This window comes from Tiliqua scincoides, chromosome 3 (genome assembly GCF_035046505.1).
Source record: "Tiliqua scincoides isolate rTilSci1 chromosome 3, rTilSci1.hap2, whole genome shotgun sequence".
Classification (NCBI taxonomy): Eukaryota; Metazoa; Chordata; class Lepidosauria; order Squamata; family Scincidae; genus Tiliqua; species Tiliqua scincoides.
The window spans coordinates 13,681,702-13,707,253 of record NC_089823.1 but is presented as its reverse complement, the minus strand read 5'-3'; the positions used below and the strand labels follow the sequence as shown (position 1 = coordinate 13,707,253).

General features: G+C 44.6%; 1 protein-coding gene across 1 annotated transcript in view; it reads left to right on the top strand.

Moving 5' to 3' along the window:
- The window catches only part of SLC36A4 (solute carrier family 36 member 4), a 122,594-nt gene that overhangs the window by 35,294 nt on the left and 61,748 nt on the right, over nt 1–25,552 (top strand). The window contains exons 9-10 of the mRNA XM_066620336.1: nt 147–316; nt 4,325–4,494. Of these exons, the coding sequence (XP_066476433.1) occupies nt 147–316; nt 4,325–4,494 (340 nt within the window). The remainder of the gene's footprint in view (nt 1–146; nt 317–4,324; nt 4,495–25,552) is intronic.

The window sequence follows — 25,552 nt, the reverse complement described above, 5'->3', positions numbered from 1 at the left end:
ATTTTAATGTGATATTTGGGATTATTTAGGTTAAAGGTTTTAAGTTTAGCAATTTGTTATAGAACTTTGTAGCATGAAGCTGAAATCAACTCAAAGGCACTTCTTTGATAAGCTCTACCTCATATACATGCCCACCTCTCTTTCAGGTGCTCCCCCTCCAGAACAGGATGAACGACACCTCTCGCTTCCCACTGGCACTCAACATTGGCATGGGAATTGTGATGACCTTATACATCTCCCTGGCCACCTTGGGATATATGCGCTTTGATGATGATATCAAAGGCAGCATTACTCTGAACCTGCCGCAAGATAAATTGTAAGTAGAGGCATGGTTTTAAAGAACTGCTGTGTCCTTGAGTACATTTTTAAGAGCTCCATGTATAAAATGTGCATTGTAAAGTTGGGGAGAGGCTATGGTTCAGTGGTAAAATGCCTGCTTTGCATGCAGAAGATGCCAGGTTCAATCTTCAGAGAAAAATTCCCTTCTGAAACTCCAGAGCGATGCTGCCAGTCTGTGCTAACTGTACTGATGGACTGAATCTGATTCTATAGAAGGCTACATCCTATGAAAGGTGATAAACAATGTAAGGGAGAAAAAGGAGGACAAATTTTTAGCAGCCTAACATGGTCAATGAAGCCCAGTGTTTCTCCCCGCCCCCCACAAGTTTTTTATGGTGAGAGGCATGTGACCACTTTTTAATATGAAAAATGTGCAGGTAACGTGTTCTAAATGTAAACCTTGTGGGCTGCAAGAACCATCCACCCTCCTTTCTCCTTTGTTTTTGCAGGAGTTGATGCTCTGGTACTCTTCCTGATTTGAAAGGGGAAAGCTCAGAGCAGTCACTCATGCAGAGATGCAGTAGGTAGCTGCCATCAAGGTTGGGCAACTCGAATGCAGAGAGGTAGCAACAATGACTGGTCAACTGTATACAAAGACTGATCGAAAGCCAGAGCAGTGAATCTCTCAGGGAGATGTCAGACAGCTTTGTCAGGAGACTTTAGGCATTCCTTAATTATTTTTTTTCTTATAGCACAATAGTGTGCCTTAGCATCACATAGGAATTGCTGAGGTCATGTGTATACAACAATTGGGTGCAACTGCAAAAAAAAAAAAAAAAAAAAAAGACAAAAGGAAAACAGTGGCATCTTAGGAAACTTAAGTCTTTAAGGGAGCAGTCCTAACCCCTTACGTCAGTGCTTTCCAGCACTGTTGTAGCGGTGCCAATGGGACGTGTGCTGCATCCTGCAGTTGGGTGTCAGTCATGGAGGCCTCCTCAAAGTAAGGAAATGTTTGTTCCCTTACCTCAGAGCTGGAAAGCACCGACGTAAGGGGTTAGGATTGCGCCCTAGTTTGTATAGTCTGTATAGCAACTACAAATAGGGTTCCACCAGGATCAGCCCCATCCATGAAGCGAATGATCCTGTTTGCATTAGGTGATGGATGGGGTCAGGGCAAAAGTGGTGACCCACCACCTCCCACTACTCTGCTGCTGTGGACAAAGCTGGTCTCATTACCAGCTCCTTATTCTGCGCAACTCTTTAATCGAGGAAGGAAATGCAGAGCATGCTGGGATTGCTCCCAAGGAACTCTGCGCTTCCCGCTTTGTGTAAAGAGCCCATGCAGAGGAAGGAGTGAGATTGTGGTGGTCCAATTGTAGGGCGGTGTGATCTAACTCCAGGCAGAATGAAGAGGTTACAGAAGTAGCAATGTTCCCAGTTCAAGTTGAAAATGATGACTTTAGGGAAAAAGTGAAGTACCGGATAGCCCAAGGTAACAGCTAATAAAACATTAATTAATATTGTTTTAAAATAGCTTTTGGAGAAATATTTGAATGTATTGTGGTGCTGGAAACTTGCTTATTCATTGGATCAGAGTCTTATTTTGCTTTGATGTCAACTTGTATTTTTTAGCTTTGAAGTTTTTTTTTTTTTTGAAGTAATTACTTTTTCAGCTTAAGGTTTTTAACGTTGTCTGTTCCTCCCCTCTGTCCTCGCTCAGTAATGTTTATGGCAACCTTGGGGGAAAAAAATCTTCCAGCACTTTTTTCCAGGTCAGCAGAGCATCTATGAGAGTGCTCCCACAAGTTCTATCTGGGGGGTGGCTTCCATCTGCAGATGGGGAAGAGAGATGATGGCAGGGATGCTGCTTTGGATTCTCTCCCACTTCGCTGTTTCGTCCACATATGAAAGCTGGGCCTCGGAGGTCTCTGCGAAGATGCAGGAACCTCGGGGAAAAGAACTTCATTTGTGGGTGAGGCAGCCCAGAGGATGCTCAGGCAGGCCACTCTCTCAGTTGATGGAGTTGTATTGGGCCTTGCCACCAGTGGCACTGGCCTCTGCATGGTTGCAACGTGCTTTGCGGCACGTTTACGACAGTGTGTGTGCCTGTTCCACCAGCGATAACCAGCATAGGTTGGGCCCCAAGTCTTACTGAGCCCAGTGCGCTTACTTCTGAGTAAAATGAACACCATTTTTAAGCAGTGACTTTGGAATTGTGACTAGCAGTGCTTTTGGAAAGCCCTCCTCCAAGTGGTTCATATGGCTCCTCCCTTGCTGCCACTTTGAAAAAATGTAAGGCAGGGACGTATGGCGGATAGGGAGGCAGGTGAGGCAGAGACTCCCCACTAGAGTCTTTTGAGAAGCACCTCCGCTATGTGAGCACAGAGCTCATGGGTTGTGAGTGCTTGAGTGCCTTTTCGCAGTTCTGGGAGGCTCTGCCGCACCTGCCTCCCCACCCACCACAAGTCCCTGGTTTAAGGTCTTTCTTTCCCCAAGCTGCCTTTGAATTTTCTAACGTATGCTGCTCTGTGAGGGTTTTTTCCTCTCTCTTTATTGATTTTATGTGGATTAGATTTTCTAAAAAATGAATGTAGTAGTTTAAAAAAAATCAACATAGTAATTTAAAATGGAACTTTTTAAAAGTTTCAGCTCTGACCACTTAAGCGTTCTCTGTGATGCGTGCAGCAAGATCCGTGTCATGGGCAACCTGTTGCTAAAGGCATTTTGCAATGTTGTCATTGATCTTGTGCCTGCTGAGCTTGTCGGAAAAATTTTCCATGCTCCTGGTGAGCTAGGCCTTATTAGGTTCACAATACATTGGCTAAACTCATCAGGGTGCTAAATGTTTTAATTTTCAAAATAATGTTGATGTATCAGAAGAATACAGTACTTCATCATTGACTTTAGATCCCTTGGCAACCTGGCTCTTTTGGAAATATGGGGTGCCAAGCCCTGGTGATTGGGAGTGGGTGGGTAAGGGGTGAAGGGTCAGTTTAGATTTGTGTCCTGTGTTTTTTTACAGCAGAATAAAATTATACTTGATGATGCACATTATGCAATTACTTTCAATCAAAGGAAGAAATGCAAAGTTTTTTTGAATGGCTCCCCCGCATGTTCATTGAATGTATAGTGGGGGAGCAGGGTCAACCATTCTCTGAATGTTAGGAATGTTCTCTCATGGATGTTGGGAATGCAACCAGAAGACATGACTCTGTTCCTCCTTTATGTTTTAGGTGAAAGCATGGAGGGGAATACCTTCTCTTAATGTACTCAAGAGGTTCTATCTTATCAAAAACTCCTTGCTCAGAAAAAGTAACAGATCAAAGAGACTTTTCTCTCAGGCAGGCCGGTCTTCATTTGCTTTGGCTTTGAATGGGACTGCATTACATAATCTCAGTGACTATATATCTCCATTCTGCAATGGAATCCCTTAAACTTAGTGTCTTTGGGTGCAATCCTAACCAACTTTCCAGCATTGACATAGCTGTGCCAATGTGACGTGCACTGCATTCTGTAGTGGGGAGGCAACCAAGGGGGCCTCCTGAAGGTAAGGGCATGTTTGTGACCTTAACTTGGGGCTGCATTGCAGTTAAGTCAAGTCAAGTTAAGTTTTGCTGGAAAGTTGGTTAGGATTGCGCCCTTTGTCTTTTGGTGTACCAGATGCTTGCTTCTGATCTGTGTACAAGGCATCAGGTTCCAATCTCTGAAACTACTTAGGATTCATCAGTTGTTATGAGAACCTTACTGATATAATACTAATTTGGCTTTAGACTCTTAAGATGCTTCATTAGTACTTTAGACACTGATACAGGCTGTGTTGCATTTCCGAAGAGCTTCCAAACAGTGTCTGTTTGGTTGGTGTTAAGGTAGAATTATCTTTTGGTTTTCTGCAGTAAGGCTGTTCTCTTCTGGTTGTGTAAAAGAAAAAAGAGGAAGGAAAGATTATACCTGCCAAACATGCTTTGAGAGGATTCCTTGTCCGTGCATCTAGTTTGTTTTATGACCTTTTTACTAATGTGAATTCTGTTTCAAATGTCTCTTACAGGCTGTACCAAATAGTGAAACTTCTGTATTCCTTTGGGATTTTTGTCACCTATTCAATTCAGTTCTACGTTCCAGCAGAGATCATCATTCCACCTCTCACCTCCAGGGTGCAGCAGAAGCTGAAACTGTTCTGTGAACTGATGATGAGGGCACTCTTGGTCTGCTCCACTTGTGAGTGAAAAGGGCTATACTTATCTTTCGATAGCTACTTGGAGAGATGAGAATGCATTGGTTTATTTTGCCTTTTCTGGTGTTTAACATAAGATAGTGGTGGTTTTTTCTATTTTTAAGTTATTGTCCATGTAGAACATAAGTTGTGGTCCTAATTAAAGGATCATGTAATTCATGTTATTTGTAAAATAATTTACATTGTGTGTATTATATCATTAACCTTATCTGCTGCCTGTGCAAGACTGTTATACTGTATTGTGTGCACTGGCCCAATGCTTAAACTAGTTCAATTTTTCTGGTCTCATAACTTTATGGGGATGGTATACACCTAATGGTTTAGAACAGGGGTGTCCAAAGTTTTTGGCAGGAGGGCCACATCATCTCTCTGACACTGTGTTGGGGGCCAGGGAAGAAAATAATTAATTTACATTTTCAAATTTGAATAAATTTACATAAATGAATATATTAGAGATGGAACTTATATGAACAAATGAAGGTCTTGCAATAGCTCAAGGCCTATAAAAGGCCTTGCACAAAGCAAGGCTGGCCTTTCCTTTGCTGCTGCTACTGCATCACAGACATGAAACAGCAAGCAGTGGAGGGAGTCCTCATCCCACAGCTCAAGTGAGAGGTCAAACAGTCGCCCTCATGCTTAGAGCAGTTGTGTCAGGCCAGTGCGGGCCCCAGCGAGCCTCCGGAGGGCCAGAGGCTCATTGGAGACTGGGGGCTCCCTGAGAGTTGCATTGGGAGTCCTCGAGGGCCGCAAGTGGCCCCAGGGCCAGGGTTTGGGCACCCCTGGTTTAGAACAGCGGCACCAAAGTTGCGATCGGTGTGTTCAGAATATACGGTCCCCATCTGGACCTCAGCCTTCTTCTGCTTCTGCATTGTTCCTCTCCTAGATAGATCTGAGCTCTGTTGTACTCTAGGCAGTTGCGTCTGTTGTCCACTGTCCCAGAAAGCCATGTAACGGGACCTCTGGGCAGAAGCGACTGTCCATGGCGTCCCAGAGCCCTGATCTACCCAGGAGAGGTGCCATGTGGAGGTGGAACAAACTGCTTCACTCACCAGGCAGATGGATCTGCGTGAACACTGGATCTGGTCCCCGGGCTTGGGTTCACCCAGCCCTGGTTTCAAGGAATTCCTTTGATTGAAATTATGGTATTTAATAATGAAGGGTTGAGTTTTCCCAGGTGAACGTTGGCAGCAACAGGAGCCCCAACTGATGATGAATAGGGCATTCTCATGCAGACTACAGCTGATTGGTAGGCAGCTCCCAAAAGATCAGGGCTCTTTACTGGAACTCTCAAAAAAGGCTTACAAATGCCTGTGTTGCTAGGCTTGCTGGTGTAACATGCCATGGGCTTTTAACAACTGCTGTGTACAGGAACTTAAAATGGGTGAAACTTTTCCTGGCATGGTGACAGCCAGCCAGGAAGGTGTCACTTGTTAAATGTATGTTGAGCTGCTGCTAGAAACCTGGGAATAAGGCCAGAAAACACAGTAATCTGAGCTATAACAGTACCCTGAATCTTCTGGTGTTAGAAACTGGATACTTGGCTTTATTTTTAACAGCCAAGGATGAAGGGACAAGAGCTTCCTTTCTCTTGGCTGTGATAGGAAAAACCTTTACAAATCTAATCAGAGTCTTGGTAACTATGCAGCGGGGCTCTTCTTGTGTTCTTACGTTCTTAAGCAACAGTAAGCAAATTAAGTGATGCCTTTTTCATTAGACCAACTAAATAAAAGTAGATAAAGAGGGTCCTGCAGGAGTGGTTGCTAGGTCTGTGTTCTCTGGAGGTGTGGAGAGCTCTGACTCAACTCTGATCATAGGTTAGACAGAGAAAGTTAAGAGACAATTAACTTTGTGGTATTTTTTATCAAGGAGCGAATGTGTTTGCATTAAGATTATGAGATGTAATTTCTTCCTTAGGTGTGACGTAGTTGCTGGACGTAGGTAGCACTGCCAGTTAATCTCACTTGGAGGTTATTGGGGACAGAAGAAGGAAATCCAAATAGGCCTAGATTTAAATGGGTTTTTAAAAGTCTCCAAATTGGATTAGCTTCCAGTTAGTCTTTGAAAATTCAGACCAGGCTTGTAAAAGGTTACTTTTAAATTGAGTAAATTTTAATGCACCAGGGAAATGTGTTAAATTGCTAATCAATTAAGTAAACCTGGATATTGAACAAGTTTTAGTGGCATTGTAATATCAATGGCAACTTTCTTTTTGTAAAGAAATGGAAAGGGTTCCCCCCCCCCCCAATATTGGTGACTAAGAGAGAGATAAATAACCTCTAGAGTGGGTTCTTTAATTTTTGGCACTGTTAAACATTTGAGTGAGTTTCTTTTTCTTTATAAAACTTTCCCAGAGGTCAGTTCAGGTGCCGAAGCAGAAGAGATGTGGCGAAGTTGAGAGAGTGTATATATACACTTGGGCCAATTGTTTACAACTTGGGCTAGAGCTACACTTTGCAGGATATCACCCACGTCATAGTTATCTCCTACCGCATTGTGCCACACTCTCATTTTAAGGAGTCATGTTATGTGCTCCTCACCTTTGCTTCACACCTGGCTTTTGCATCTGGTTTTCACATCCATCATGGGTTACAAGCCATGATATGTATGTGCAACCTACTGCAAGGGAGGGCACCAGGGTGCAGGTCACTTGTTGTCTTGTGTGTTCCCTGAGGCATTTGGTGCGCCACTGTGAGATACAGGAGGCTGGACTAGATGGGCTTTTGGCCTGATCCAGTGGGGCTGTTCTTATGTTTGACTGGAGGGGACTGGGAAATGGGGGTGGCATCTTATGGAAGGGCAGGGTCAGAGCTGATACCTGATGTTTGCACATCTCCTATAATGTGTTGTTGCTTCTTACCAAATGGAATGTACTGGAAGCTCCATGTGGCTGCTGATTCCTGCTCTTACAGCGATTGACCATGGGACTGTTTGGGCACATAGTAGTAGCTGGCAACCTTCAGTCTCGAAAGACTCTGGTATCGCGCTCTGAAAGGTGGTTCTGGAACAGCGTCTAGTGTGGCTGAGAAGGCCGATTCGGGAGTGACAATCCCTTCCACACTGGGAGCAAGTGCAGTCTGTCCCTGGTCTGTCTCCCTGGCTATGGGCCTTCCTTCTTTGCCTCTTAGCCTCAGACTGTTGGCCAAGTGTCTCTTCAAACTGGGAAAGGCCATGTTGCACAGCCTGCCTCCAAGCGGGCTGCTCAGAGGCCAGGGTTTCCCACTTGTTGAGGTCCACTCCTAAGGCCTTCAGATCCCTCTTGCAGATGTCCTTGTATCGCAGCTGTGGTCTACCTGTAGGGCGCTTTCCTTGCACGAGTTCTCCATAGAGGAGATCCTTTGGGATCCGGCCATCATCCATTCTCACGACATGACCGAGCCAACGCAGGCGTCTCTGTTTCAGTAGTGCATACATGCTAGGGATTCCAGCACGTTCCAGGACTGTGTAGTTTGGAACTTTGTCCTGCCAGGTGATGCCGAGAATACGTCGGAGGCAGCGCATGTGGAAAGCATTCAGTTTCCTCTCCTGTTGTGAGTGAAGAGTCCATGACTCGCTGCAGTACAGAAGTGTACTCAGGACGCAAGCTCTGTAGACCTGGATCTTGGTATGTTCTGTCAGCTTCTTGTTGGACCAGACTCTCTTTGTGAATCTGGAAAACGTGGTAGCTGCTTTACCAATACGTTTGTTTAGTTCGGTATCAAGAGAAAGAGTGTCAGAGATCGTTGAGCCAAGGTACACAAAGTCATGGACAACCTCCAGTTCATGTGCAGAGATTTTAATGCAGGGAGGTGAGTCCACATCCTGAACCATGACCTGTGTTTTCTTCAGGCTGATTGTCAGTCCAAAATCTTGGCAGGCCTTGCTAAAACGATCCATGAGCTGCTGGAGATCTTTGGCAGAGTGGGTAGTGATAGCTGCATTGTCGGCAAAGAGGAAGTCACGCAGGCATTTCAGCTGGACTTTGGACTTTGCTGTCAGTCTGGAGAGGTTGAAGAGCTTTCCATCTGATCTGGTCTGGAGATAGATGCCTTCTGTTGTAGTTCCAAAGGCCTGCTTCAGCAGGACAGCGAAGAAGATCCCAAACAAGGTTGGTGCAAGAACACAGCCCTGCTTCACGCCGCTTCGGATGTCAAAGGGGTCTGATGTGGAGCCATCGAAGACAACAGTGCCCTTCATGTCCTTGTGGAAGGATCTGATGATGCTGAGGAGCCTGGGTGGACATCCGATCTTGGGGAGAATCTTGAAGAGGCCATCCCTGCTGACCGGGTCGAAAGCCTTTGTGAGATCTATGAAGGCTATAAAGAGTGGCTGTCATTGTTCCCTGCATTTCTCCTGCAGTTGTCTAAGGGAGAATGCCATATCAGTGGTGGACCTGTTCCGTGAACTGAGTGGGGTGCTGACATGGGAACATTTGATTTAAGGGAATTAATGCTACAAGGGGTCCCAAACATTACAGTCATGGTAGGAATTGGCAGCTACGTAGAGGTCATTTCCAGTGCCTTCTACACAGTATGCAGGATGCTTAGAAATTTTTTTTTCACACTCATTAGATACAACAAGGATAACTTCTGGTACGTGCTGCTAATAGTGAATATTTATAACATGTTTTTATTGGACAATTTGACAAGTGTTGCCTTTATTATTATTAGCAATTATTTATAAAGCATTTTAGAATATTAAGTCTCCCTAGAAGCATTCCCTAATTGCACATTGATATAAAACTGAGAAGCTTCTTCTTCTACATATTGTTCTTGGCATCCTTCAGTCTTGGAAGACTGTGGTATCACACTCTGAATGGTGGTTATGGAACAGTGTCCTCTCCAGTGCACGAAGCCTGGGAAAGTAGATATGGAGGATAGACTGTTTCCCATGCAGTAAATCCCCCCTCTCCACGTCGCTGTAATGGTCCAATGGAAAGGCAGAAGCCAATACGGTTGATTCCAGCGGTGTCACAGGAATTGCCAGAACGTGACTGTGTTCAGCCATGAACTGCCTCAGGGACTCCGGCTCTGGATTTTGCCTCGAGGTTGACTCCTGAAGCCTTTTCCATAACTGGATGTAGATACAAGACAGTGGAGGTTTGGGATCAGAGTTTTCCTTCTCTCAGATGAGCTGCCTTCCCAGGCTTACGAGTCCCATCTACCAGGTGGCTGTTTAGTCACCTCTTATGACAAATACAGCCAAACTGAGGGCCTATTCTTATCCCCAGCCCCCAGGGGAAATAATCTTCTGCATAATGATGTTCTTAAGAACATAAGAACTTAAGAACATAAGAACAGCCCCACTGGATCAGGCCATAGGCCCATCTAGTCCAGCTTCCTGTATCTCACAGCGGCCCACCAAATGCCCCAGGGAGCACACTAGATAACAAGAGACCTGCATTCTGGTGCCCTCCCTTGCATCTGGCATTCTGATACATAGCCCATTTTTAAAATCAGGAGGTTGCACATACACATCATGGCTTTTAACCCATAATGGATTTTTCCTCCAGAAACTTGTCCAATCCCCCTTTAAATGTGTCTAGGCCAGATGCCATCACCACATCCTGCGGCAAGAAGTTGCACAGACCAACCACACACTGAGTAAAGAAATATTTTCTGAGTAAAGAAATATTTCTTTACTTAAAGTAAATATTTTTTTACTCTTTCTTAATTCAGTTTGTGGAAACAAATATCAAAAAGCCCAGCATGATGTTCTAATGTTGATCATCAAAGCAGCCAGGCTGAATTATTGCTCCCTAAAGCGCTACACAACTCAGGAACAGGATTAACTTCATCATTTTTTCCATGTGAATTCTGGCTATGTTGATCTACTGAGGACAAAGACCCTGCTGAGTGAGCTGCTGCCTCCTCAAGTAAGCTGGGTGGTCCCAAGGAAGAGACCCTCCTTGCTATTTGCACCTCTTATGGAATCAGTTCTACAGAGAAAGGTGCCAAGCTTGCTCTTGATAGTTTCAGAATGATAACCTGACATGGCTTGGTAGGAAGGCATTCTCCTAATTAATTGCAGTTTGAAAGGTTGTCTTTCTAAATAACATTTAGATAGCTAAAACCAGCAATTGTCATTCCTTGATTCATTTATTTCTGCTTTGTAAGCTGCCTTAAAGATTTGGCTATAATAGTGGGCAATACACTTTAAAATATTGTCCCTAGTCCCTGGCATCTAAGAAGTCCCTTGCTCTTGGACCTGGCTGTGTATAATTCCTGCAAAATGGCCCATATGACAATAGAAAAGAGAGGACAAGAGGATCCGGATTTCTTTCCCTGTTCACTGGCTACTTAAAAATGCTCCTTGTTCTCAGTTTTCTAGAAGAAAAGGGGCATTTTTCTGTAAATATGGTAATGCAGCAAGTTTTCCACGTTTGGGGCCACACTTGTAAAGTTCTATGAAAAAGAAGCATTGTTGAAAAGGGCTACATGTGTATGTGTGTACTTTGATGTTAAGATGCACAGAAACCAAAGCAGTCCTAACTGAATTGTGTTATGTGCACATGTGTCAAGATGATTTTCTAGAAAGAGATGACTAGGTAGGGAAGGGTGGGAACTTTTACTGATTTGTTGGATGGCAGATGTACCAACACACACCAAAGATCTCTCCATAACAACAATGAAGTAATCAAAGTTCAAGCGTGGCGTATAAGGATTGTCTTGCATTGTTCTTTTTTTTTAAAGAAAGGAGATCAAGGGCAACTTATGCATAAGCAGAGTGGACTGAGATTAGCTCTGTTTCTGAGCAAAGCACAAGTTTTCACTTTGGAAAACTACATTTATGAGCGGTTGCATAATGGAACCCATCACATACAAATTGCTTTATATACTAGGGAAGACAGTTCTCCTACTCATATGAGAACTCGTATGACACAGTCATCTGTGTTGAGTGCACATTAAGCAATTTGTATGCGATGGGCTCCGTTATGTGACATTATGCATGATGAGATCTATATCTCTTCTAGTACAGAGCTTTCAGAGGCTATAAAGTTCTGTAATTCTTCTGTGGTGAATGATTATATAAATACCCATACCTCTTTGGGTTTTATACTGGAGAGTTCAAGTGCTCTCAGATCTGCAGCCCAACAGGCGAAGAAGCCCCGCTCCTTTAGCAACTGTCATTTCCCGCTACATCACCACTGGGGTTAATTTCAGACAAGACACTATAGGGGATTATTCACTTTCCCTGTTAGTGTATAGTTTTCCCCACAGCAAAAAAATTTAGATGTTTGCACCTTCACTTCCCATTTCCTTCCCCACCAAACTGTTGAGCTGTGCCATTGGCCACTGCGCAGGCACATAAAATAGATTTCCCCCATGTGCATTTGTTACTGTGTGTTCTGATGAGCGCACAAGAGTAACGGGAAGATGCAGCAAGAGACGTGGTGGCTGCTGGTTATTAAATACCTGGCATAAATAGTCGCTAAAATACTTTTGTGCATTTGATAGAGCTGGTAACTTCATGATTGACATTGCTGTCCTCAAATGATCTGTGGTTCATGCAGCTTGTGTGAGTAGAACGCCAGAGGGTGCTGAAAGGCGAGTGTTCCCTCCTGCCCACCCCTGTTTCTTCTTCCCATGGCTGAAGATCTTTGGAAACCCTCTGACTGGAATGGTGAATGGTGCTCCTACAGCACACTTTGTTTTGGCTGCTGGGGCACTTGGTACTTCTGCTCTTTGGAGACAGTTCAGTGCGCCTTGATTTCTGTATTCAGACACCGAAGCCTTTATCTCTGTAGTCATTTGACTGGCATCTAGGAAAGTGCATTGGAGAGAGGTTGCAAAGACGAACCAAAATGGAAAAGACGCTTATGAAATTTCAGGCTCTTCTGAATATCGACTCCTTATAACTATATCAGACTTCCCAGTAAAGAATATTGAGGCCCGCGTTTCCAGTGGGGAATGTTAAGCGTAGTATTTAACTTGAAATTAGCAATTCATTACACTACAGGAGATCAAAATTTCCATTTGGAAAGTGTTCACTGAAGTAGACTTTTAAAGAAAATGTCTGTCTCTGCCTGTCTTTTTTGCTAGAATTCCCAGGGTAGCCTCACTCCTGCCTCTTGGTTTTCCTTGCTATGCCAGATCTTTACCTTCAGACACTCTGAGCATGGACAGAGGGCTTCCCTCAGCAGTGATTTATCACAGTTTATGCAGAAACGTGAAGGTTAGGAGAAACTTCAGGTCTGTAGGTATAACTGAAAGCAAAATTGAACCCTGCGAGCTTTCTCTCTCTTTATTTTATTTATTTATTAGATTTGTATTCCACCTTTCTCCCCAAAGGGCACCCAAGGGCGGCTTCCACCCCCCATTCTATTCTTTTAAGAACTAGAGGAAGAACCTGATCTCATCAGGGTCAACATCTTGTTTCCCATAGTGACGAACTAGACATTTCTGTGACACCCACAAGCTAGGCCTGAAGGCAGTAGCTTTTCCCTGTGGTTAGTTCTCCCCATCCTGCAGCAACTAGACTAGAGGTAGATTGCTTCTGAACATGGATGTTCTACATAGACATTGTGACTGACAAACAGTGTAGTGGTGGACGTTTCCTCTCTATCATCTTTCTGTTATCCCAACTACACTTGTTGCTGGTCTTTTTCCAGGTGCAATTTGAAGTGTTGGTCATGACCTTTAAAACGTTGAACAGCTTGGGACTAGGGTACCTGAAGAATTGGCTCTCCCCTATGAAAAGGCCTGTGCCCTAAGGTTAGTGGCAGGGGAGGGGGAGACTCCTATGAGTGTTGCCACTGTTTTGGCTTGCAGGGCAATAGGAGAGGCTCTGCTCTTTAATGGTGCCCTGTTTGTGGAACTTCCTGCCTTTTGAAGATCAAATGGACTCCCTCTCTGCTTGCCTTCTGGTGGCAATTGAAGGCACATCTATTTTTTTTTCCCTGCATTGGTTTCCTTATGTTCTCCATCACTAGGTTCTGTATTATTGCGCTGCAGTTTTAGATACTTTTGTGGTTGTATTGGTTGATAGTAAGTTATTGTAAATTGCTTTCTTGTGGAGGAGGGAAAGGGGGATATAAATATTCTGAATAAATATATTGATCTAATCTCTTCTGAAAGCTGTCTCATTCCTGTCACTTGTGCCATAACTTGAAAACAGTAAGAAAATTGAAGGATCTGTAGAAATGTTGGTCTATATTCCTTTCCCATTGTAATTAGAATTAAACTGCAAGTGTTTCATCTTTCTATAGTGAATATTTTGGCGGGGGGCATTATGGAAATTTTTTCCAGCAGATGTAGGCTGAAATGTGACCTTTTCAAATTAAAGCCGCTAAAAAGATTTTGCCATATTTGAAAATTGTTTGACAGTTTTTATTTATGAATGAATCTGAAGCAGTGAACGAACTGGGGCTTTTAGTTTTCGGATAGCCGTCATTTTGATCAACAATATCCACTGACTGTGTTGTTCTGTTTTGTGACTTTATGTATTTCATAGCGTGACTCAGACCTGTCTTTGCAAGTTACTGGGTTGGGCTGATGTGTGGCTATCCCCCCCCCCCCCATGCTGAGACTCCTAATACAGACCAATTTGCCTAGCTTATCAGCAACTGACCAGGCTTTGTTTTTTGGATTGATCCCTATATGTTGGCCTCCTGACATCCCTGGCTAGATACTTCAAAAGAGTTATATAACCCACCACTTTGTTTATCAGCTTGTGACCCTAAGGAGCTTTTTGAGTTCAGGATGAATGTCATTCAGGATTGAATGAATGTGTTACATTCAAATGAATGAATCCGCTTTGCTTTTCCACAACAAATAATGTAAAGTGAGAGGTGCAATGGTATAGTCCTGGGGTCGGCAACCTGTGTTTTCAGAGCCGCATGCGGCTCTTTCAGTCCTCTGATGCGGTTCCCCAGTAGGGGCTGGAAGCGGGGCGCCCTTCCCCTTGCCCTCCGCCCAGCCAGCTCAGCCCCGAGGGCGCCTCACTCTGGCGCGATGTGCTGCGGGTGGCTGCTGGTGAGTGCGGGGCGCCGCTCCTCCCTGCAAAGCTGCAGCTCCTTCCCTGCAAAGCGCCCCCCCCCCCACGCGCACAGCAGCTCCTTCCTTGGCAGGCAGGCAGGGGCAGCTGCGCTCTCCTGGACCTGCTCTCCCCGCCCCACTGCGAGCAGGTGCGGGGGACAGCCGGGCACCTCTTCCCTGCGCTCTTCCTTCCTTCGCCCTGCAGCGAGCAGGGGGCTGAACGGAAGAGGCGAGGCTGGTCGGAGAAGTGCGGGAGACGCAGCGCTGCTGAGGCAATGGGCAGGAAGGAGCGAGGTAAGCTGCATTCCTGTCCGCACTTCCCTGGGAGGAAGCCCCGTTCACTCTACTAGGGCTGACTTCTGAGTAGACAGGGAGAGGAGCCTGTCCACACTTCCCTGGGAGGAAGCCCCGTTCACTCTACTGGGGCTGACTTGTGAGTAGACAGGAAGAGGAGCCTGTCCACACTTCCCTGGGAGGAAGCCCTGTTCACTCTACTGGGGCTGACTTCTGAGTAGACAGGGAGAGGAGCCTGTCCACACTTCCCTGGGAGGAAGCCCCGTTCACTCTACTGGGGCTGACTTCTGAGTAGACAGGGAGAGGAGCCTGTCCACACTTCCCTGGGAGGAAGCCCCGTTCACTCTACTGGGGCTGACTTCTGAGTAGACAGGGAGAGGAGCCTGTCCACGCTTCCCTGGGAGGAAGCCCCGTTCACTCTACTGGGGCTGACTTCTGAGTAGACAGGAAGAGGAGCCTGTCCACGCTTCCCTGGGAGGAAGCCCCGTTCACTCTACTGGGGCTGACTTGTGAGTAGACAGGAAGAGGAGCCTGTCCACGCTTCCCTGGGAGGAAGCCCCGTTCACTCTACTGGGGCTGACTTCTGAGTAGACAGGGAGAGGAGCCTGTCCACGCTTCCCTGGGAGGAAGCCCCGTTCACTCTACTGGGGCTGACTTGTGAGTAGACAGGAAGAGGAGCCTGTCCACACTTCCCTGGGAGGAAGTCCCGTTCACTCTACTGGGGCTGACTTGTGAGTAGACAGGAAGAGGAGCCTGTCCACACTTCCCTGGGAGGAAGCCCCGTTCACTCTACTGGGGCTGACTTCTGAGTAGACAGGGAGAGGAGCCTGTCCACGCTTCCCTGGGAGGAAGCCCCGTTCACTCTACTGGGGCTGACTTCTGAGTAGACAGGAAGAGGAGCCTGTCCACGCTTCCCTGGGAGGAAGCCCCGTTCACTCTTCTGGGGCTGACTTCTGAGGAGACAGGTAGAGGATGTCCCCTGGTTTTGGTGTTATGTGAGAGTGTAAAGAGCATCTCTCTGTCCACTCTGTCCATCACCTGCATTATTTTGTAGGTCTCAATCATATCCCCCCTCAGGCGGTAGCCCTTCCTCATAAGGAAGGTGCCCCAGCACCTACAAGGGAGCTACAAGAAGGGGCTACATTATAAAAATGGGACCTGTAAGAGGGGAGCGCATTATAAAAGTTGCATATACAAGAGGGGAGTGCATTATAAATTGGGACATACAAGGGGGAGTAATAACTATAAATCTCTTTATTATATTGAAAAATACTAGTCATTAGATTTTGTATTTCATTGTACCTCTTTTACATTACTGTGGAAAAGACACAAAGATGACTATTTACTGTTGTTCAGGATTTTCTGCTAGGGAGGGCACCAGCCCAAGTCTTGCCTATCGCACCAAATTGGCTAGGGCAGGCCCTGGGAAAATAAATTAGTATTTAATTTAAATGTATTTTATTTTAGCTCTTTCGTTTTTTATATGCAATTCTAAATTTAAGATTATGGTGATCTTGTAACATTAAAATATGTTACATATGGTTTTCTCTGTAGCAGTTCATTCATTTCAAAAATGCAACACACTATAGTTTTTTATACATAGCATAAAGGTAAAAAAAAACTATATGCAGTGTTATCTTCATTTTAGATGTCAAAAGGGTTTTGTGGCTCCCGAGGTTTTCTTTTCTCCAGAAAACAGGTCCAAATGGCTCTTTGAGTGTTTAAGGTTGCTGACCCCTGGTATAGTCATACCATGCTTTGTCTTTTCACTTGTCTTGCTTTTAATTGACTTTATGTCAGCCTCTGACTTCTCTTCCCCCACCCTTCATTTTTGTGCTTTCCATTTCTTTTGGGTGGGGGGGGGGCAGGAGGGAAGGATGAGGTTATGTTTCTGTCATCCAGTCACAGATACGCTTAAATAGGTTCTCCATTGTTTTCTGTAGGAAAGTGTCATGGTGAAGGAAAGAGCCCTCAGCATCTGCAGACTGATCCAGGGAAATGGTACCTAGTGCTTAGTTCTCTCCCTCCCCTCCTGCTCCTTTCCCCCCTGTTTGGACAAGCAACTGAGTGGGGAAAAGCCTTGGTAGAATCTATCTGCTGCCACCAGCCCAGTCTATCAAGTCAAACAGAGGGAGGCACTCTGGACAAAAAAACCCTCCCAGGAAAATGCTGAATCTCAGGGGTTCCTATCAAAATCCCTTTCATAGTAGTGCCATTTTTTACGAAATGGGCTATGTCAGAATGCCAGATGCAAGGGAGGCACCAGGATGCAGGTCTCTTGTTATCTGGTGTGCTCCCTGGGGCATTTGGTGGGCCGCTGTGAGATACAGGAAGCTGGACTAGATGGGCCTATGGCCTGATCCAGTGGGGCTGTTCTTCTGTTCTTTTGCCTTGAGGAGATGTAACAACCCACTGTACTTCTCATACCAGGGACCAGGCAGATCCAGGGTCAAAATATTAACACTTTATTAAAAGTCTAACCTTAAAGGGATAAACATGACAGCCATGAAGCCAGAAGTCAGGCGGATGCTCTCCTCCTCAGGAATAGTCCAGGATAAGCCTATCCAAGAGCTCAATGCACTTGCTGGCACACAGTTCCACCCAGATCCATGGGAGAGTGAGGTTGGCTGCAATTTCAGGACTGTCCCCACCCTCTGTTTTGCCTGTTTCCCCCTCCGCCAGGTCTCTCTTAGGCCCGTCCTGGTTCTCTCTGTTTCTGCACTCCAGTCCCTCCAATCTTCCCTCCTTGCTTTCTCTAGCATCCAATTCATCTTTCTCCTCTACAACCCTGCTGACCAGCCTTCCAAACTGGTCTTCCAGCCTCCTTCTTGACCTTCCTTCCACCAGTCCTGTTCTGCCTTCTTCCAGCCTGAGACTCTGTTTTAAATGCTGGTCCTGACCCTGCCTTTTCCCCCTCCCTGCTGACTGTCATCAGCTGCTGTCTCCCATGGCTCAGAGGTGTTCCACACTACCCCATGATTTAACGTTCCATTTGCACAAATGCGTGTTTTGCAAAACCTGGTTAAGAGGGCACTTGCTCAGCTTTAACCATTGCCAGCACTGGTGTAGATGCGAAGTTGTTAAAAGGAGAGTGTGGGAAATAGACATGTGACCCCTAAGTGTGGTTTAAGAGAGAGGGCTAGTGATAAAACTGCACATTGCCATAGTCCTTGGCAACTGACTTCCCCACCATCAAAGCTGACAAGGCTCCCATTCTCTTTAGTTTTTCACAAGAGGATGCCATCAGACTTGGCTTCTTACACTTGCTGAAATTTCCTCTTCTAAATGTCTGTTGAAGGCCAGGGCTTCAATACCTCTTGTGCCATTTCTCTGAATGTCAAAGGATTCTTCAACTTAAAAGCCGAGCTCTACAGGATATTGTCAATATACACTTTACTGGTTTTGTATTTTTACTTACCTGAAGTCAAGCATTGCAACAATCATCTGTACTGAACAGCTAATATATAAGGAAGAGAGCAACTGGGATGTAAGCAGAAGAGTATATAGAAGCATAAATATTAACAAGATCAGTGTTTCTCAACCATTAGTGCTTGAGGTGGTGTCTGGTGGTACTTGTGAGACCACCCCCCAGACCCCCACCACCTAGGAGTGAGACCATTGGTGGTACTTCCGGTAGGTGGTCCATGTGAGGTGGTACAGTGGGGGATAAACATTGAGAAACGTTGGACTAGATGTACCCTCCTTTCCTGTTCAATGTGAGGTATACTGTAGTTTTCCTCACTTAAGTCTTTCTATTTCTTGTGTCTTTTCATTTTGAATGTATTGTGGTTATCCCAAGATTTTCAAAAAGTTAACTGTAAAAAGTATGACTTGTACATCAAGCGCTAATTCTGCAGGAACTGAATGCCCTTTTGTCCTTGTTGCATGACATCTCTCTGGTACTGCAAAAATAAATCTAGTTTTGCTCGTAACAGAGCTCAGATATAATCTATTGTAAAGGGGTCACGATAGAATTCTGACTTTGTGAGGAAATGGAATTTTTAATCAAAAATTTTAATTTAGCTTGGAGCTTTGCAAACAGAGCCTGACGACCCACTGGTGGGTGGGATACCAGAAAGACATAATTGCGTGTTGAATGTGGTATACTGTAAGCCAATAGTATATCTTTTGAATTTCATATGGCTGATCTCACAGGAGGCTTAAAAAAAAATTCCCAAGTCCTTGTAGTGAAGGGACTAGATAGTGGTTCCCAACTCCTACAGGTGGTGACTTTGCAGCGATCGTGGTGGTGCCAGAGCAAGGGCCTTTTAAACTTACTTGGAGGGCAGTGCTGGTCTTCTGCAGGGTCAGGGGGCTCGCAACCCCCTCTGCAAAAACTGGAAGTGACTTCTGATTGGAGATGTGCTGTTTACAGTAGCATGGAATATGTTGAGCATGGAGGCCCACAGAGGGGTCAAAAGTCCTCCAGACCCCGAAGAAGACCAGCACTGCCCTCTAGGTAAGTTTAAAAGGTCCTTGTTTCTGGCACCACTGCAATCGCTGCATCTTTATTGGGGCACTCATTTCTTGACCACTCCCCTTAAAGGGGAATGGCCTGGTTCCCCTGGTGGGTTGCGACACTCCAGTTTGGGAACCACTGGACTAGATAACTGAGTTTTTCGCCTCCTCTCACATACTAGGGAAGCCCCCTTCTTGTCCTAGGAAATTATGGGCAGTCTTAACTAGTCATTGCTGCAATTTATTATTGCAATCACCTAATTAATAATTTGGAAATTGAGGGCCCAGGCCTATCCAACTTTCCAGCTCCAGTGCAGCCGCAATGCAGCCCCAAGGTAAGGGAACAAATGTTCATAAGAACAGCCCTTCTGGATCAGGCCATAGGCCCATCTAGTCCAGCTTCCTGTATCTCACAGTGGCCCACCAAATGCCCCAGGAAGCACACAAGACAACAAGAGACCTGCATCCTGGTGCCCTCCCTTGCATCTGGCATTCTGACATAGACCATTTCTAAAATCAGGAGGTTGCACATATACATCATGGTTTGTTCCTATACCTTGAGGAAGCCTCTGTGACTGCCTCCCCACCTCGGGATGCAGGGCATGCCCCATTGGCACAGCTCCACTGGCACTGGAAAACTGGTTAGGATTTGGTTGAGTCACTTATATCCAATGAACTTAGGAACCTGCCTTCTTCTGAGTCAGACCATTGGTCCATCTCGCTGAGTATGATCTACACTGATTGGCAGTGATTAAATCAATCAGGGTTTCAGTCTTATCCAGACCTACCTGGAGATGCTGGGGATTAAGTGTAACATCTCCTGCATGTAAAGCAGGAGCTTTACCACTGAGCTATACCTGTAGTTTCATCATGGAGGAAAGGCAGGCTATAAATGTAGAAAACAATAACTACATTGACAGTTTTATTGTTCCAGGATTCAGAAATGAAAAGACGTTAAGAGTACTTTTTCCGTCAAGTAATTTTCTTTTCAATGAATCATTCACATTAAGTACAGAAGCTACGTTCCAATGAACTCCCACTGTCTCTCCATTTAACATTCCCTGGGAGTACTGAGTTTAGTAAAGATTTCCCCCTAGGATGAATGTTTGTTAGTAAGAGCCTTGGGGCAAATATAATATATATTTTTTTCTGGTACTGTGCATCCTGCTTTTGAGTCAAAATGGGCTCCGAAAGTGACTTACAATGAAAATCTACATTCTGGTACATCAGAATTGAGCATAAATTGTTAGCTCCTTCTCACCTTTGCAGTTGATGATGCAGTGTAGGCTCCTTCTGACAGAGAGAGGAAGCAAAATAAACTATAGGTGCAGCCGGGGGCTGTTTGGAAGTAAACCTTAGGTTTCTCTGGTGCTCAGTTTTCTCTGGTCAGTAAACAAACTTGCACAAGCAATTCATTTAAAGTTGTATTAAAGATGTTTCAGAATACTAAGGGTAAAACCTCCATCCTGAAATCCCTGGGCAATAACAGGAGGCTTCTGAAACGTGAGATTACATACATGTTAAGGCAGCAGACAACAATGATATATAGGTAATTACTACATATATATGTAGGTGCTTACTACATTCGGTTGATTCCAAGAGTCTCACCATGTCGTTCAGTTGGAAATAGCATCCTGCTGCACACACGGCCAAGAGCAGGCTACCACAAACTCCCTCTTGGCTTAATATCTGGCCCACTCCAATCAACTGTACCCAACTTTTTGCTGAGTCATAATCTGCCCACCCCTACCAAGGCATGTGCACCTATCCCTCAGGAGTCTGGCAAAGAGCCAATGACAGCTCCTTATCTATATCCTTGTGCCCAGGCTGGTCATAGATAATGGTCACCTGGAGGGTAATTGCCCCCCTTTTCCTCACAGGGCAGTAACTTCTCAAATGTTGGTGCCAACAGGCTGCAAAAAAAGCTTTGTTGGGAGCCTCCTAAACCCCTTCACCTTGTGGTTTTTTTTAAATGTAGATCAAGGTAATTTTGAGTATATCCTCATGTTTACTTTAAATACAGAGTGGATGCCAGCTCAAGAAAGAATATGTGGAGCACCTTACTTGGAATAGTTGGGAATAAAAAATTTAGTTTAGGAAAGAATGTTTTTTTGAAGACTGCATTGCAACCAAGCCAACTTGATGGAACAGATTTCCAAGTCAAAAAATAGAGTTAGCTTCATTCCAAAGTGGTCTCTAGTGAAGCATCTGTAGGTTTGAGAGTTATTCTGAGGATAAGTACTCCTGGACCTTTAATATTGGTGGGTACCTCTTAGATTTTTTAAATACTTGGTAATTGTCTTTAGAGACATCAAACACAAGATGATGATGATGATGTACTACTACTACTACTACTACTACTACTACTACTACTACTACTACTATTATTAACAGTATTTATATACCGTCTTTCAACTAAAAGTTCACAAAGCGGTTTACAGAGAAAAATCAAATAACTAAATGGCTCCCTGTCCCAAAAGGGCTCACAATCTAAAAAGATGCAAAAGAATACCAGCAGACAGCCACTAGAACAGACACTGCTGGGGTGAGATGGGCCAGTTACTCTCCCCCTGCTAAAAAAAGGAGCACCCACTTGAAAAAGTGCCTCTTACCCAATTAGCAGGGGTTAGTTATTTTTAAGTCTGCCACAGTTCTGCATTCTGAAATGAGAGCCATAATCTTGGAGACGTCAGCACTTGGCTCAGTAAAAAAGAAAGCAGTGTCATTTGCAAACAGGTTTCCTAGGTTGCTCTCCATGGAATATTCCCTTGGTGCTTCCATTTGTCCTTTAGTTCCCAAACGGTTTGAGTAGGGGCTCCCAAAGTGTGTGTTGCGATGCCTTAGGCTGGGTGTCACACACTCAGAGGGACACTGCAGGACGTCCCTGGTGGCCCTTCCTACCTGTCTCCTGTGTGCTATCCATTTTGGATCTCTCAATCTCATGAAATTTGGGTGCCACCATCTTGGTTTTTGCGAGATTTCGCAAAATCAAAGTTGGCAGCTCCTGGCTGAGCCAGGAAGAATAGGCTGCAGGGGGTCTTGTGATCCAGGTAAGTTTGGGAACCACTGGGTTTGAGTGATAAGATACAGAGTATAAGGGAGAATGGGCATCCTTATTTCAGGCCACAAAGTAGTTGTACAGAGATTAAGTCAGAATAATTGACCCTAATAAAAGATTTTTAATAACATTGACAAATTATGTACATGAATTTGTCATCTGATTTCATGCATTCTCACTATGCGTTCTCATAATCACATTAATGCACAAGAACATAAGAACAGCCCCACTGGATCAGGCCATAGGCACATCTAGTCCAGCTTCCTGTATCTCACAGCGGCCCACCAAATGCCCCAGGGAGCACACCAGATAAAATGCAATTTGGCATTCTCATAATTTGAGTCTATCAAAGGCCTTGTGGTTGTCAAGTATAGTGACAGATAATCTATAGTTTTATTTAACCCTGCTCAAACTGGGTCTGCCTGGGCCAAGTCCAGTTTGATCATGAAATGGTGGAGGAGTTGCATCTATTGGCCAATGTGCTGTGAACCCTTTGCAGGCTGCAGGTAGGAAGACTGCAGGACCACATGCTTTAGCATCTTGTGGATCTCCACTAGGGTTGGGAAATCATTGTAAATCTGGACCTTTGCCTGGAGTTAGGAATCTCATCTCTATTAGAGGTGCCATTAAACAATGATAGCAACCATGGGATTAATGGCTCCACAAATTTTCTGTGAGCATTTTGCTGTAAAGCTTTAAATCTCAGTGGTTTTGTCCTCTTCTTTAAGCTTGGTGAGCAGCAATTTAAGCTTCTGAAACTTACCATGCTGTTGAATCAAAAGCTGACTGGTCAGAAAAGTTTCAGCGAGGGCAGGATTTGGCAATCCGGCAGAATACAGGTTCAAACAGAATTTGCAAAACCTAGTACTGATACTCTTTGTATCATACACATTAGAAACTTCTACCATGGTAATAGCATGAATTCTCTCGCAATTCTGCTTATGATGTGCTTGATTAGCGAAGAGTTAGATTCCTGTTCATAAAATCGCTGTCCCATGTAAGTCAGTGACCTATGACTTCTAGTTATGTCAGCGGCTTCCGGTTTTTGACATTTTCCTAGGCTGTAGAACTTTTTGTTACCCATTGCTTCATGTGAAGCTTCCAGTGAGGCAGTTTACTCATGTAATTTATTTCTAAACTTGACAGATTGTCTCTGCAGAGCTTTAAGTTCACTTATTCATATTCCTCAAATGACTGCTTTTGTGGCATCCTGAAGGGTTGCCGAGGAGACAGCGATGCTGCCATTATTTGCACAATATCATTCTAATCCTCCTTTTAGTTTATCTTTCGAGCAACAGTTCATCACATTGGTGTATAGGAATTTTCAGTTAACCCCTTAAGAGATGAGGTGAATGCTGTATGATTAGAGACTACTAAAGACCCTATTTTGTACTGATGTCAAAGGATGACTAGATTAGAGGGGACTGATAGGCAGTTTATTCTCAGATATGAGGAAAAGTGATTTTAGAGGTGGACTACCTCAGAATGCCAGATGCAGGGGGAGGGCACCAGGATGCAGGTTGTATCTTGCTGTCTTTTGTGCTCCCTGAAGCATTTGGAAGGCCACTGTGAGATACACGAAGTTGGACTAGATGGGCCTATGGCCTGATCCAGTGGGGCTCTTTTTATGTTCTTAAAAGTGGGGTAGAAAAAAGAAACATCTTTATGGCATTCGAGTGGAAATGTCTCCAGGTATAAATTAATGCCTTAGGGCAGTGGTTCCCAAACTTTTTTTGACTAGCAGCTCCCTTAACCTACTGGGCCATTGGCCATAGCTTCCTATTAGGTATACAATCTTATACGTTGAATGGGGAAACTGGTTTTTTATGAGGATTCATTCCATGTCTCTTCCGGAAGCCATGGCTCACAGTTTGGGAACCCCTACCTCAGAACCATGTTTCTGAAAGTATACTCCTTGAAGCCCTGGGGCTCCCCGAGACCCCTTCATGGGCTCCATAAGCACACCATAAGTGTCAACCATCTGCCCCCCACCTGGCTTTCTCACCTGTTCTCTTGCCTTTCTTGTCCATGGCTCTTTTTCACACACACACCCCCATTTTGGCTCTTCACTGGCATTTGGCATTGGGCTCAGTGCTACATCTCTCTGAGCATGTGCCAGTGCTCTGAGGCTCCCCAAGACTGCCCATGCACTGGCAGGGCTCCTTAAAGCTATGTATAGGAGTATAAAGGGTTCTGGAGATTGAAAAGTTGCCTAAACCGCTGCCTTAGAGTACAAGATCTTGGGCATTGTGTGCCATGAGGGAGTCTCCCCCCCCCCTTGTGTTTTTATTCATGTCTGGCTAAAGTGGTGTTGAAAATAAGATTCAAGTCACTTCCAGTAATTAAAGTTTAATCTTTGAATAAGTATATTTGTTGTAATGTTGTTTAGGAAGATTGATTGGTTTTCATTTGGACAATAAGATCTAGGGGTTAGTGTCTCTTCATGTAGTTTGCCTTTTATAAAGATAAATCTGCCCTTGGGGTCTATCACTGAGTGAGAAATTGAAAGCTCAGAGTTTGGACAAGACATGTAGCAACACCCTGGGAGTTTGATGTGCCGTGGTTAAATAAGCAATTGAGCAAAAGGAAAGATGTTTCAAGGGAGCCAATTGTTGGATTTTTGATGGATTTCCTGTGCTCTTTTTTAATTCACAGTAAGTACTCTTCATATTAGTGAAACAGAATCCAGTGGCTTAACATTTCAGGGGAATGTAGGTGACTTCACACCTGATAACAAAAATGTATGCAAAAGACACCGATTTTAGTGGTAAAGAAGGAGTTCAGTCCCCAAATTTGAATGCAGAGATTATAATATCTTGGAGTAGTTCGGGAGAGGTTAGAACTGGAAAAGAAGAAATAAAAATAGATTTCCAGCTGGAAGAGTGATCACTTGGTGTGTGTCACCATTAGATCCAGCAGAGTCCATGGAGGTGGGGACAGTCATCAACAAGCTCTGCACCACTCAACCTGTTTCAGGTAGAAGATGCACAACCTAGTTAACAATGTCTTATGGTGGGCTAATACAAGGGGGCAGGATGGTTAAGACTTCATATGTGCCTTCTCCAAGGTCATCCTCTGAGATGATGAAGTTAGGATTGATCCATTTCATCAAAAAGCCACACAAGTTATCTGCTTCCTCCAATATAGGAATGCTGTGGACTCAACAGCTACCATGCGGATTTTTGTTTTTGAGGTCTACTTCTCTTACTTGGGAGTTTCTGTGTTTTATCTTCAAGGTTGGCCACTCATTTCTGCGTTTTAATTCCAAGATCAAAGGCC